This window comes from Podarcis gaigeae (genome assembly GCF_964106915.1).
Source record: "Podarcis gaigeae genome assembly, chromosome: 5".
NCBI lineage: Eukaryota > Metazoa > Chordata > Lepidosauria > Squamata > Lacertidae > Podarcis > Podarcis gaigeae.
The window spans coordinates 38,947,101-38,962,772 of NC_139681.1; the positions used below are offsets into that span (position 1 = coordinate 38,947,101).

General features: G+C 38.6%; 1 protein-coding gene across 3 annotated transcripts in view; it reads left to right on the top strand.

Annotated features, from left to right (window-relative positions):
- CC2D2B (coiled-coil and C2 domain containing 2B) overlaps positions 1-15,672 on the top strand; it is a 38,708-nt gene that overhangs the window by 20,964 nt on the left and 2,072 nt on the right. Inside the window, exons 24-36 of one of the 3 annotated variants that reach the window (XR_014564888.1) lie at positions 1,318-1,420; positions 3,032-3,141; positions 4,609-4,705; positions 5,238-5,336; positions 5,625-5,807; positions 6,736-6,939; positions 7,300-7,389; positions 8,267-8,380; positions 9,725-9,859; positions 11,853-11,975; positions 13,375-13,433; positions 14,470-14,647; positions 15,070-15,360. Coding sequence is in view for 1 of the 3 variants with exons in the window: in XM_083740970.1 (XP_083597096.1) it covers positions 1,318-1,420; positions 3,032-3,141; positions 4,609-4,705; positions 5,238-5,336; positions 5,625-5,807; positions 6,736-6,939; positions 7,300-7,389; positions 8,267-8,380; positions 9,725-9,859; positions 11,853-11,975; positions 13,375-13,433; positions 14,470-14,647; positions 15,070-15,258 (1,684 nt within the window). In the remaining 2 variants the exon portion in view is untranslated. Of the gene's footprint in view, positions 1-1,317; positions 1,421-3,031; positions 3,142-4,608; positions 4,706-5,237; positions 5,337-5,624; positions 5,808-6,735; positions 6,940-7,299; positions 7,390-8,266; positions 8,381-9,724; positions 9,860-11,852; positions 11,976-13,374; positions 13,434-14,469; positions 14,648-15,069; positions 15,563-15,672 lie in introns of those variants that run through there. The other 2 variants (XM_083740970.1, XR_014564887.1) reach the window with 2 other exon arrangements.

Consider the following 15,672-nt stretch of genomic DNA (forward strand, 5'->3'; position numbering starts at 1 on the left):
ACATATTTCATAATCTGTTCTATATGCCTATCAGTATAAAGTTTCCCCTTGGACATAACATCTAGAATGAAGGAACCATTTCAACTGCTAAGAATACTGCTACAAATATTTTGTTAAATATCTTCAGTATCTTAAAAGTCACTGAATGAAGTGAGATAGATACAATGGTTAAGTTAGAAAAAAATATTTATGGGAAAATACAGTGAAATTGAAGTATAACAAGGAGAATTATAGGGAAAGCATATTAAAACATAGTGCATATTTTACTGCAGCTTCTAATCATCAACACATTGTTAGCATTTTGTGCTATTTTTATCTGAAGTTCAGCTGTGCAGTGAAATACTATTTTAGTGTACAGATATGTAGAAGGATTTTGTGAAAGTGTAAATGGTTAGCATAATAGCCACTAAATCTAATCAAATTATGTTGAAAAATCAAGGCTTTAGTGTATTCTGAAACAAACTAATAATAATTTTACAAGTTACAGTGTTTGAAAGTATGTTTGTTCTTTTATACATTACTATGCAAATAATTTGGATTACAAAACAGTATGCCGTAGCTGCAAGCAAACAGAGCTTCCTTTCAGAGAATCTAAATAATATTTTAAGAATAATGATTGACGTAGGGGGCAAATCACAAAATACTTGCACTGGTTTAGTCTCATTGACTTGCATAGAATTACAAGCGTTATGCTGAAATTCTCCCTTAAGAGGTGCATTATTCATGATTTTGCTTAAGTAGCAAAGCACAAAGAAAACTATTAACTATTATTGCTTCCAAACTCAGAATGAAGGCATGGATGGATGGATGGATGTGGTTTAAATAAAGAGCCACAACTTTATTGAGCCACTGAATATTGAGCTACCTGCAACAGGCAGACTAATCTTAATTTAGCACGTACACTCTACAAATGTAGGAGCCTACCAGGTTGTGGAGGTATAGCAACGGATACTGCCTCCTGCTGTCTCTGTCTTGCTTGGCCAACTCCATCTTGGCTCAGGGCCCCAGTTCAGAAGATTGCTGCTCATTGCTAACCCCTTTTCACCTGGTTAGCAATTAACAGAAAGCAAGCTGGCTGCCTACCTGCTGAGATTGCGCCTCTGATAACGTTCATTTTTTCCCTGTCTCAGTTTGCAAGTGTGTATGCTGCAAGTGGTCTTTTCCTGCCTCCACTCCAGCAGGAGTGCATTTCTACTACCTTTTATTTCTAGTAACAACCAGCCAATTATGTACCTATACATAAGCAGGGAATCTTGATGCATGTTAATGAGGTAAACTTGCTGAAATATGCATGTAATTCTTGTTTACTATCTCAAGGGTTGGAGTTGCTAATTCACCATCCTATTTACCAAATCGTATGTCCAGAGGCAGACATATTTTGTCAGGAAATTCAGCCTATTCAGCAGACCCTTTGTATGAGGTAATTATTAAAAACAACAACATTTATATGCTCCCCTCTAAATTAATTTCCAAATCATGTCTATTTTGTGTGTGCAGAAATTAGTCTAAAGACTGCAGTATATTTAGACATAGTTTTATCTTGTGGTTAAAAGTTTGCTTTCATTGAACAACAAGGCCTCTTTTTTTGCTTCTGAATCTCAGATATTTCAGCTAATTTGAATGCTAGTATTCAGGGGGTGGAATATGATTATTACATTGAGGGAGAAGGGAGCAATCTGTGCTTGAATCAATACCCATGCTGTGCTGGCAGGACTTCAACGAGCTTCGTGGCATAGGGATTGAAAGTTATCCTATACCTTGCAGTAAAATACATTTATTTTTGGAGAATGAGGTGATTCTAAAATTTTATTTTTAATGTTGAAGACATAATGTTCTCTGCAATAAGACTAGGTAGAGCAGGGTTCAGACTGAATGCAGGACTCAGGTTGTGCTCCAGCAACACAGAGCTCCAGGGTTGGATCAGCAAGGAACAAACTAAGACTTGATGTCATACAGTAGTAGCAACAGCTGTATCCTAAGTGCTAGCCTTGCCCTTTGCAAAAAAAGGAGTACCTTCCATGAGTGTCCACAGAAATAATGGAGGCAGGGCAATGTCTATGACTTGTAACCACAGCTTATTGACTTGATTATTCAGTTTTTTTATGATTGAACCACACGCACATGGTGCTGAAGAGAAACAACAAGAAACTGGTGGGCCGTTCCTGCTGGTGATACACTATATTCTATGACAGGGGTCCCCAAACTAAGGCCCGCGAGCTGGATAAGGCCTGAGGGACTCGTTTATCCAGCCCGCAGCGACCCCCGCTGCTCGCTCTTACTGGCGCTGTGCTGAGCGGCTGCCCACTTCCGGGTCGGAGGAGCACCGGAAATAACTTGTGCGCATGCGCACAACGCTTGCACATGCACACAAGTTATTTCCGGTGCTCATCTGGGTCAGAGGAGGCCCGTGCACATGCGCACAAGCTATTTCCGGTGCTCCTCCGACCCGGAAGTGCTCCAGAAATAGCGTGTGCGCACACGTATGGGCACGCACTCCCCCGCCCTCTGGCCTGCTGCCCGATTGGCGCTGGAGACACTGGCCTGAGGCTGACCACTGTTCTATGAGATCATACATTTCAGAACTAACTTCTAACAAGCTGCTTGATTTGTCTATTTAACAATAATAGAATAAGGCACTAGTAAGACATATAGCTTCAGTTTGTCTGTACTGTAGGACTCTGAACCAGGTTAAAAAACCCTAAGACTAAATTCCACACCTTTTACACAGCATCTGCCTTGGCTGTGGTTAGGGATGTAGTTTACAGTTTGGTACCAGTTTGGTTGTCAATTCACCAAACTGGCAACTGTTTTTGTGATAGAATGAGAACTGGAGTGTATTTTTCTTTTGTAATACCCACTGGGTATATTATATTGGGAGGGGGGAGATAAATGCATTACATGAGTAACTTTGATACTGATTTTTAAAATGTCTGCAGTTTATCTAAATAAGGAAAATGTCTATGGTCAATAGGCCTGAAAATGAGACAAAACCAAAATAAATTCCAGTATGTACTGCACATTTTTATTTTAGGTGGGTGTCCACCCTTTTGTAGAAGTTACCTTCCAGGACACAATCTATCAAACTAGCACTGCTGATGGCTCTCATCCATGTTGGAATGAAGAACTGCAAGTTGATTTTATGTAAGTTACGTGTATCTCACTTTTAATAATGTATACAGTACTTCAAGTTTTCTGTAGCCAAATGTTTTTTACATTGCAGCCTGTTCCATTATTTTAAGTGTCTGATTTCAACTGTATATATCGGTTACATATGTTCATAGGCGCCGACTCCATGGGGCCTGAGGGGGCCCAAGCCCCCTCAAAAATTCGTTTGGGGGGCTCTGCCCCCCCCAATCATTTAAGAAAATTATTAGTTATATTATGCTTTGTAAAATCACAAAATTATGTTGGTATTTTTTATTTTCCTTGTTTGACGATAGTTACCTTTTAAAATACATTCAGTAATGAGTTAAAACAAAGCCACTCCCGATCCAGAGAGGGGGTGGGGTTGTGGGCTCTCGACCCATCAACAATCTCGCGGGGCTGGCGTCAGCCCCGCGAGAAGCGGGGATTCCCCCTAGCTCATTAATATTCACCGCCCACGGCGGCAGCCAATCGGCTGCCGCAAAGGGCGGGCCCTCACAGGTTCACTTAAGGTCGGGGCAGCCCAGGGCTCGCCCCTTTCGTTCCCCCAGCAGCAGCGGTTTGGAGGTCTTGGGCCCCCCCAATATTTTTTATAAGTCGGTATGGGCCCCCGCCCCCCCAATATTTTTTATAAGTCGGCGCCCCTGCATATGTTAAATCAGTAATCCCTTATTTGGCATGGTTGGGGAAATTATCTGAATATTATCATAGGGGTTGCCTTGCAGGGAGCCTGAAGAATATGAAATGTTGAAGGCTTCAGACTTTTTTTTTGTTTAGAAATATAGGTTTGGATCCCAGGTTCCACATTCTTGAGTGGAAGCAGTTCTGATCATGTATTTGGTGAGTGGAGGGAGTCACAGATTTCCTCCCAGCTGCAGAATCTCCTGGAGGATAAAGATACCAATGGCGACTAGCTGTGATGGCTATGTTCTGCTTTTGCTTTTGGAGGCAGTATGTCTCTTAAGAACCAGCTTCTTGGAATCACAAGTAGGGAGGGTGCTGTTGCACTCAGGTCTTCCTTGTAGTCTTCCCATGGGCATCTGTTTGGCCAGTGTAAAAACAGGATGCTGGACTATATGTGTCTTCAGTCTGACCCATTGGGGCTCTTCTGCTGCCCCTCCTCCTCAACTATTCATGGCAGGACCCATTCAGAATGGCTTGAGAGGTTATGCATAAAGATGCAGTGCACAAGCAGAACTGCTTACAGAACATTAAACCAAAACCTCAGTACTGTACAGTATTACAGTACAGTCATAACTCGAAAGTCAGTCCATTCCAGAAGTCTGTTCAGCTTCCAAAAGAATGTTTGAAAACCGGAACACTCACTTCTGGTTTTCAATTGTCTGGGAACTGGAACATTCTACTCCCAAGACGTTCGAGATCCGAGTTACGACTGTACATAGTTTCAGTAACTTTGTTGTCAAAATGTTTGATTTAATTTTTTTGCTTTTGTTTTTGTTTCAGCTCTCCAGGGCATGATTATACTTTTTCAGGGCTATCTAAAATCAAAGACAATATAAATATTAACATTTTTGATGAATTTGTGATTGAAAAGCATGAGGTAAATTGTAGACTAAACTTGTTTGGGTAATGTGTACAAGGAATCACATAAGGTTATAGTATAATATGGTGGAGTACAGTATTGTATTACAGATTTTAAAGAAAAGTCTGGTATTTTGTACACCAAACCCTATTTCAGCATCATATTTGAAACTAGACAGCATTTTTTCTAAGAATATATTTATAACCCAGCTAAATCATTTGATACTTTTACAAGTATTAGGTGTCACCTCTTGTTTCTATTTTAAATATTTACCCTGCATTTCTTTTCAAATTGTTTATTAACACTAGAAATAAAATTGGTGATATTTCATGAGGAGAGAATATTATTGAAAATCTGTTTCGTGCCCCCAAAGTTTTTGATAAGTTGCAGCTAGGAAAATACTTTTGGTCTGCTTAAACACCTTACACCTTGTTTAGGCAGTAAGTGAATAAAGACATGAGATAGTTCTAAGATTCAGCTGTTGAGAAAACATAGTTGAATAATGCATACTAAAATACAAAAGATTAACACAAATTATTAACTTGGTTAGGACACATGTCCAAAAAACTGCAGTGGTCACTCCTATGTAAGAAAGAATTGGCTTGGATCAGTTATGTTTCCTTTCTCTACACTCCTGGAGCAATCAAAGGTAATGAAGAAGAATCATGCTTTTAAAGATTTTGTATATTTAGTGTATTTTTGGTTTCTATGGAAGCTGCCCAGTGGCTGGGGACCCCAGCCAGATGGGTGGGGTACAAATAATAAATTATTATTATTATTATTATTATTATTATTATTATTATTATTATTATTACTGCAGATAATGAGTTGCTTTTAAAGTAGCAAGATTGTAATGCAGCCATATCATCAGATTTTTAAACTCTTACCTTAATACTTGCATTTGTTTCAGTAAGCCAAATAATGTATGTTTTCACAGATTTGTGGTACATTTCAAGTAAATATGCCACCGGTTTTGCTTGGATATACTTGGAGTAAGACATATGTGCCTCCCAAAGAAGAATGTCATGGTCAGAACTTGAAGGAATATACTTTTTTAACCATTTTTGCCACTATTGAACCTCAAATATCTTCTACTGAAAATAATTTAGAATCAGACAAGGTTGGCCTTTATTTTTTACTCTGTTTAATAAATAGGATAATTTGCATGAAATTATTGCTTTGAAATTTATAACTGAGATTATAGTTTTGATCTCAGTTTAAAATAAGTTTTTAAGGACTTTGGAAGAACCGGCTGGATCAGGCCAATTGGCCTTCTAGTCCATCATTCTGCTCTCACAGTGGGCAACCAGATGCCTGTGGAAAGCCCAAAAGGAGGACCTTATCACAAGAGCATTCCCCACTCCTGTGGTTTCCAACAGCTGGCATTCAGAAGCCCACTACCTCCAAGCATGGAAGCAGAGCATAAACACATGGCTATTAGTTATTCATGGCTGTATCCCCCATGAATTTTTCCAGTCCTCTTTTCAAACCACCCAAGTTGGTGGTCATCATTGCCTCCTGCAGAAACATATTCCATAGTTTACATATGTGCTGTGTGAAGAAGCACTTTAGTTTGTTTGTTTTGAATGTTTCAACATTCAGCTTCACTGAATGTCCGTGAGTTCTAATATTATGAGACAGGGAGAAAAACTTTTTGCTATTAACTTTCTTCAGGTCATACGTAATTTTATATTGTTCCATCATGTCACCTCTTACTTTCCATTTACTGTCCATTCATTCAGTTTGTAGAGCTCTTTTGGGAGCTCTACACCAGGCATAGGCAAACTCGGCCCTCCAGATGTTTTGGGACTACAACTCCTATCATCCCTAGCTAACAGGACCAGAGGTCAGGGATGATGGGAATTGTAGTCCCAAAAAGCTGGAGGGCTGAATATGCCTACCTATGCCTGCTCTACACAATCCTGAACAATGAATGACCCTATGCCTGCTCTACACAATCCTGAACAATGAATGACCCTGAACAATTTAATATCATCAGCAAAGTCAGCCACATCACTGTTCACTTCTAACTCTAGATTGTTTTTCAGTTCATAGATCATGAAGATCAAACACTGTTGCAAAAAGCATACATTTTTAAGCAAACATGCAAAGCATTGTTTCCAAAGAGGAGAATAATAACCTCAGCTTTTAACAATCAAGGAAGAAATATTTTAGTAACAAAGTACATTACCTCTCTGAATCCACCTCAGCAGTTATTAGATATGTGTGCTGATGAGCCTAACTCAACTTCTGTAAGTATGTAATGTTTATCACAGAATCAGCACATACTTGGTGGGCTGGGGCACTCAGAACAGGGGTCCTACAATTAAAGGCAAACTGGTGGAAACTATGAGCTGTAAGGCTGGCATTGCAGCATTTTGTTCCAGCTATGAAACTGAGACATGTGATGCTGAGGACAGTCAATATCACAGCCAAAGCTCACATCCATCATCAGGGTGGCATAAGATCATAGCTAACCTCTGTAAGAATGTAAAAAAAAAGGTAACACAATGAGTTAATTATTGCTTGATGCCTTTAATTAAATGCCAAATGTCAGATGGATTATTTTAATATGTATTTCTGAGACAGGCATACTCCTATTTGTTTTGTAGGATCTTATATCACGATTTGTGTCTTTAATTCCTTGTATATCAGACACTGGGGATGAAAATGATGATGTTGATCTTTGGATGACATCAGAGGTATATGCCTTTTTATTTCTGCTGTGCTTTTTTTACTTGTTTTGATTTTTTAAAATGTAAATTGCATTTCTTAACCACTTTAAAAAGGATTTTATTGAAGAGCAGGGTATAAATTTGTTAAATAAAAAAATGTTTTGATGTTAACTTTTAAGTCATAATAATATACCTGAAAATATGAGCAATGATGTTTGAAATGTTTCTGCAGTTCAAACAGCTTGAAGTTTGAGGGTCTTCTAAGTTAATTAAGATGAGGGGAGGGGCAGAAGCTAAACTGATAAAAGTAACAAGTCACCAGCCCTGCGTAGCTTTCATGCAAGTACTGTAGTCAAAAAAGAAATTCCTTAACCATGTGTATGCCACAGAATTCGATCAATATATTACACCATTGGAAAGAAAGATTCTAAGAGGAAATTACAGGTGTTACATCTGTTCCAGTTAAAATGGTAGAAAGTGTTACTAAAGCAAGACTTGCTAAAAATATGGTAGAATTAGGGCCCCATCAGAATGATGTAGGTAGTTGGCAAAACTTGGATGGGGGCATCTTCCACAGGATTACAGAGGCTTCCCGAACTTCATAGTGGCTTTCAAAGGGGTACTTTCATCCCAAGCTAAATAAAGCAGTACAGCAGTATGAGCACCTTGAACTTAGTCTGCTTATTTTTATTATTTACATAATTATATGTTTAAATATAGCAGTGGAAGAAATATAACTTGTGAGAGCATTGTGATTTTTTATTTTGCTACTTGATCTTTAAATAACATGCAAGCTGCTATTTCTGAACTTCCTCGTGGCAATGCCACTGTAGTATTACTTTTGTGGGATGATGAAGGATATATGCATTGCTTTTAAAAATGAATGATCTTCTGTTTCTAACAGAATTTCCTTGAACTTGGTATTGGTAGTAAAGAAGAACATGCAGTGCTTCTATGTAACTACTTTCTGTATATTGGGAAAAAAGCATGGGTACTGTTGGGAACATCAGTGTTAGAAGTAAGTCTGGCAAAATATTTCAGTCTTTGTTTCTATAATTCAGGGGTTGGCGAACTTTTTCGTTCTCAGTTCAGTGCAGATCAGTATGGAGAGAATCAGCGGCAGCAGGAAACCATAGAGGGTGCATGGTTATATGCTAAGTAGATGTTGTTCTTGGTATGTCTGTGTTCAGAAGAGGAATGGCATGAAAATAAGAGTAGGCATGAAAAACAGGGTCAGTAGTGAGCCCAGCGCTGAAAGAGAGCAACACAAACAAGTGCAAAAACCTTGAATGGGCAAGGAAATGATCCAGCTGACTCTGGAAGTGTCATCAGCAAATTCAGCCATTGAGCCAAATGAGATGCAGGCTTCAGGTTTCCTGCCTGTGGTGTAGTTCTTCTCAGAAATAAAAGCCACATAACAAGTGGAACATAGCTTGTTATAAATTCATAGCTTTATTATGCACTTAACTCTGAGTCCAATCCATAGGCTTAGGCATAGCAGGAACAGGAGGACAGTGTTAAAAGAAGCTGACGGATTAAAGAAAATCCATTAAAGTTATCAAATAATAAATTGTTTCGGGATAAGTTATTTCAAAACCCCGTTTAAATGGAGTGTAGTCTTATCTTTGATATTAAATGATCAATCATGTGTGATCCTTAAGATGTTGTACTGTATTATTGATTCAATGGCACCCATGACAATAAATTCTTAATATTATTTGTTTTAGATTTATATATTCTTCATTACTTAATAATAGTTACACACCTCTATCCCATTCTCTTGAAATAAAATGGCCCTAGCTTTTATCAAGCCAAGTATTTATGTGAATAAGGATTGTAGGATTTCTAAAAGATACCAAATTGTTATTTTATTTCTCAGTATAAGGAGTAAATATAATATATAGTTTTTCCTGTATTTGTAAAGGAGCAAGAACTATACATAGGACCCAATAGTAATCTTTTGGCAATGTAAAAACTGGAATAAACAAGCAGTATAGATATGGCAATAATCCAAGAGTAGAAACAGAGAGAATTTCCATTACTCGAATGATGAAATATGATCTTGGATATGGTATACATGTTGAAATTGATAGCTATTCTAAAGGTTAACAAGAGAGCAAGAGTCTTATTGAAAAATTGTCATTGTTCATAATGTATTAGTGTAATAACAAAGTGCAAGATAATGTGTTTTATTTATTTCTTCCTTCCCTCTTGTATAAACACAGACATTATAGGTTAAGTGTTGCTTTATTTATTTTCTCCCCCCCCCCATGTTATAGAGGCAGGAAAATAGAGTTTTTTACCGGGGGTTTTTGGTAATTTTTTTAACAACAAAGCTGGCTGTATCCTTTGCTTATTACAGGGGAAAGTAGCTTATGTAGCAACACAAGAAAATGGAGAGTATTTTCTGTGGAATCCACTGAGTGGCCAGTGCTATAAGCAGTTTGATGCATTTTGCCCTCTACAGAGTGTTGATTGCTTAATCAGCTGGGAAAATGTAAGTATGATTAAATGGAGCAGAAATACAATATACTGTTACATGCTTCCTGCATCATTGTGGGAAGATTCATTGGCAGTGGTGGGTTTGTAATACTGTATTTCTTTACAGTAACAGAACATAGTAATGACAAATACACCCTTCTATTTAGATTTAACAGCTTGCAGCAGATTTCCAGAGAGCAACATTTATGGTCTGACCCTCCTCCTGCAGCCCTGTTTCCAACTAATTTCAGCTGTAAAGCTCTCAGGCAGCTCACCCATTCACTTACATTTAAATTATCAACCAATTTTAGATGCTTTTCCTCAGCTGAAGAAGGCCCAGGACATACCCAGCTTGAGCCTGATAACTATATTTCCCGATAAAAGTTCCCATTAACCATCACTGTTGTGAAAATGTTGTAATCTGGGTAGAGAATTTGGCAATATTATACCACTAATGAGGGATCTTTGTAAGGTTTGGGAGTTAATACACTTATTGTTTGTTTCTAGGTTGGTGGCAATGAGTCTCCAGCTAAGATATTCTGCAATATAGTCATATGTGCGACTATTAAATCTGTAAATATTTTATAAAATACTGTAGAAAATCCATCTGGACCAAGAGATTTTCTCACTTCTAGTTTTTAATTGTCATTCCATAAGTCCACAGCTTCCTTTACAGTTGGTGTTTGTGTTGTGCTTAAAAAATTGTATCTTTCTTTTTTTTTTTTGAGGAGTACGAGGAGGAGAAAAATTATTTATACTTCTCAGATTTGTTATGTAGAAAACACTTTTCTTCTGGTTTATTTTTAATGGCAGTTATAATTTCTTTATTGCTCTTATTTCATAATCTTGTGGCTAAGAGTTTAGACCCTCTTCACCCTAAATTCGTACTGTATTTTGTTTTGTTTTAAGTACAGCTGTATCATAGTTTTCTCTATTTCTATGGTCTCCAATTCTTTCCACTTTATTTGCATTTTTTAAAAAAGCATTTTTGATCCTGTAACTGTGTGTTTGTTCCAGAAGGGAAATTTCCTGTTCCAGTTGTCATTTTTGTGTCCTACGTGATATGTTTAAAAGTGATTTTTCCTGTATACATGCCCCTTTCAACACTGCCTTCATTGTTTCCCACAATAGACCAGAGCTTATTCCTTCCGTATTATTTTCCTTATTTTTTTTCTAATATTTTAGTCAGTCTTTCTCTTATTACAGTCATACCTTGGGTTAAAGTCACTTCAGGTTGAATATTTTCAGGTTGCATTCCTCTGCGACCCAGAAGTAACAGAATGGGTTACTTCCAGGTTTCGCTGTTCGCGCATGTACAGATGCTCAAAATGATGTCACGCACATGCGCAGAAGCGGCAAATCGCGACCCGCAGACGCAGGTTGCGTTCTGCTCAGGATGCGAACGGGGCTCAGGAACAGATCCCGTGCACATCCAGAGGTACCACTGTAATTGATTTGTTATGAAATACCCTAGTGAGGTTGTATGTTCAACTGGAGTGAATTCAAATTTTGTGCAGACTGGGGCATGCTCTCCTATTTGTGTTCTTTCACCGCATTTAACAGTGCGGTGGATGTCAATAGGAAGTCTATTCTGGATCACAAGCTAAACACTGGGTACACATATGTGAGTCATATCTGTCAGATTCATCTCCCCACAGACATTCCTTAGTCCCCACTCTTGTATAAACCTCACCAGTTTCAGTTGGTCTCTGCTTTTGTTAAGTTCTGTAGTGCTGCTACATTTATGGAACAGCCCACTTTGCAAAACTTCTTTTAAACACAGGAACTTCTATATTTTGATTCAAATCCAGTATAGACTGATGGTATTATGTATTAATTTCAGTGTATGTGGAAATGGGAGTATCATTCAGTGACAGCAGATGTTTTGTAAGCAGAAGGTCCTAGGTTCAGTCCATGGCATTTCCAGCTAAAAGGATATGTGGTAGCAGAACTAGTTCAAATATGTGTTTATTTCAATTATTTATTGTTGACATTTTATGTCTTGATAGGTCTGGTTCAACATACAGCAGAACAGTTCACCGATGTGTGTCAGTTTTGATATTTCAAAGGAAAGCTTATGGAAACAGTTTCTTCCATACCATGTTCAGGATTTAAAAATGCAGACTGTACAGGTGACAAATATTTCAAAAAGTACTTACCTTGCAAGTGACTTGCCCAGTGGGGCAGTCCCTCACTGGATGAGCCAACATATTACATATTGTGGTAAGAAGGAAAGAAGAATTTGAGCTAGAATTCTGCTTTAAAAAATTGCAAGTTGCTCTGATACCTGAGAGCTGTGTGTGCATTTAAATCAGGGGTGAGGAACCTCCATGTCACAGGCCTAATGAGACCCACCAAGACTCTCAGTTTGGTCTGTGGAGCTATTTTGGGCAAACCACACCTACCTGTCCGTCAAAAGACATCAAACACAGAAATGTGAGCCTTTGTTGTACAAAGCAGTTTAGCAGGGGGACTCAAAAAGGGTGGTCTTCAACATCATTCAATCAACTTTAGGTCAGTGTAGAAGACACAGGTGTTTACTATTTAATAGAGACCATCATAGGATGGAATGCTGGATTGTGGAAATTCTGTTCAGTTCTTTACTGTCTTCATAGCTCAGTCAGTAGAGCCTGAGACTCTTATTCTCAGGGTCATGGGTTTGAGTTGGGCAAAGGATTCCTGCATTAAAAGGGGTTGGACTAGATAATGCTCGTGATTCCTTCCAACTCTACAATTGTATGGTTCTATGATTCTTTTAGGAGGAAAGAAACATGCAGTCTCATGGAATCTGGAACTGGAACCACAGGCTAATTCAACATTTCCTCATAGTGGGAAAACAGATGAGAGCTGAAGTTAGAGGGAGGAGTCTGTTGTCAATTTTATCTGTGCTCTCACTCCTCTCCCATCAGTGTTAGCATTTTTCTGCACAGCTTCTCTCATTATTAATCTCCATAACACAAGCAGTATTTAATTGGTGCCAGTTATACTTCAGGAATCTCACTCCCTGACCATCTTATACGTTACAGCTGCATTTTCCTAGTAACGTATGAGGTAAAGGTAAAGGTACCCCTGCCCGTACGGGCCAGTCGTGTCCGACTCTAGGGTTGTGCGCCCATCTCACTAAAGAGGCCGGGGGCCAGCGCTGTCCGGAGACACTTCCGGGTCACGTGGCCAGCGTGACGAAGCTGCCCTGGCGCGCCGGCACCAGCGCAGCACACGGAAACGCTGTTTACCTTCCCGCTATAAAGCGAGCGGTACCTATTTATCTACTTGCACTTAGGGGTGCTTTCGAACTGCTAGGTTGGCAGGAGCTGGGACTGAAAGACAGGAGCTCACCCTGCTGCGGGGATTCGAACCGCCGACCATGCGATCGGCAAGCCCTAGACGCTGAGGTTTTACCCACAGCGCCACCCGCGTCCCATAACGTATGAGGTGCTTTGTATCAAAAAATTGTGATACCTTCAGGAAATCGTTCCAGATCCGGCTTAATGTGTATCTGTATATTACAGTATTGTACAATATCTATTTTAGCAAGAAGAACTATTTTACACCCCAACTGATGTAAGTTTAGTCGTAGAGCTACAAAATAGGTATGTACTTTAAACAACATTCTTTCAAATAACTTTTAAAGTTTAGGAGCTTTGGATCAAACTACACGCTGTGTTAATCATGGTGGTGTTTTTTTACAGGATTTAATGTTACCACTCTTAATTTCAAAGAAAAGCAGCAGGCTGTAGTTATATCATATCATATTGTGGAAGGAAATACCATAGTTTAAATATGCACTGTGTGAAGAAGTGATTCTTCTTGTCTGTTCTAATCTTCCACTGTATGATCTTGGGTTCTAGTATTACGACAAAGGCCTGAACTCAGACTGAAAAGAGTCTATGTAATACACCATCACCACCCTGTCAAACATCTTCCATAAAAAAGAAAAGAGTGAAATACTAGCAACTGTGGAACAGTTGTTAGACTGTTCTAGGTCCAAGATTTGTTTCATTTTTGATGTCCTCTACTTTGGGCTAATGAAGGTGATGAATGGCTGGTGAAAGACCCTGTGTGAGAGGCAGGCAAGGGAAGATCTCCCAGGGTGAGAGGCTAGGAGATGGGAAGCTCCCAGTTGAGAGCTGGAAGAGTCTATCCCCTTCAGTGTGAGACTAGGGTTAAGATCTACCTTAGAAGGGGGTTTTGTATTCCCCCTTTCCCTTTTCTTGGTTTTATATACTTATTGTTTTTTATTATAATATGATTAATTGGCATCAATTTAAAATATGCCAAAAAAAGTTTTTTTCATCCAGCCTGCTGACCAGAAGGAAGCCTTGTAATAAGTCATCTGCCTTCTTCTGTTGCAGTGTCAGTTATGCCACTCAAAAGGCAAGGCCCATTAGCAAACTTGACATCATGACCACTTTCCATTCAGTCTCTCTTCCTTCTTATCATAGCTTCTCCTGCATGTATGGTTTGTATGTAATTTCCCCCTTTGCAAATATTGTTTCTGTTCTACATTCCATGACACCCACTAATTTAGACGTTTTGTCACTACAATGTTAATACAACACTACGTTTTGTTAATACAATGCTGTAATGGTTACTGTTCATGCTGCTACTTTTTTTAAAAAAAACCAGGATTGAAAAGACTTTGAAAAAGAAATTTATGGAATGGCGATCTCAGCAGCCAACTCGGTGGCATCGACAGTGTACCAGTGTCTTACGACAAATTCTCTCAAATCTAGAATTTAGAAATGGACAGACAGCTAGAGAAAAAGAAGAAAATAATTTGGAGGCTTTCCAGGAACATTACTGGGTTAGTGTTTATGCTGCTAGATTATTGAAATGTCCTGTTCTCAGGGACACTCACTCCCATTATTTCTGCTCTTATAAAGGGGGGGGGGGGTGTTGGATCTTTGCAGTCAGGACTAAGCCACAAGCAGACATCACTTAGGAGCTAGGCACAAGGGTTCAGAGATAAGGGATCAAGCCCAAGATTTAGAGTTGAGGGGACTAGTGCTCAGAGGTAAAGCCAGAACTCAGAACCAGAACTTAATTATTTCACTAGGTGGCCTTGTTTTTATTTAAACAAACTTCAAATATGAAACACAGTGTTAAGGTACTGAAAAGTTATAGAATTTATACTTTCTAAAGTTTAATATCGTTGCTGAGCAAATATGCAACGTTTGATGTTTGACACAGTGATTATTTTATAATTTAATTTCTAAATTTTTGTAGGTTACAGGATTTCCTATTCAAATGCCGTATCTGGATCTACAGTCAATAACTGAAGCTGTTTATCAGACAGGAATTCATTCTTCAGAGGTTCCCAACACAGAATTTGCTCTTGCTGTGTATATTCATCCTTACCCAAATAACATGTTATCCGTCTGGATATATTTAGTATCTTTGGTACGCCATCAGTAAGCAGTACCACAAAACTCTTCAGGAATCAAGAATTTTGATGCAGCCTTGAGGAGCTTGCTGGTTGTGATGTCTGAATTTTCACTCTTATATCAACAAGTAGTAGTTAGTTATGTCTTGAGATTCACATTGCTTTTGCAGAGATTATTTCTTAAATGTTCCTCACATATTGCTTACTAGATATATGTAAAAATGCTGTTCGTTTGTAATTGTATTAACTTGTGTTTTCATTTACTTTCTGCAGTGGTAAACAGCATGAAAAAGATTTTAATAATCAGAAAATAAAAGCTTTCCTTGCACACATCTCTATATTGCAAGATTTAAATTAGCCAGATTCAAAATGTTATATTGCTGGTTCAAGGACTTGTGTTTCTAATGACTACCCAGCGAAAGCATCCTTGGATCAATATTCACCAT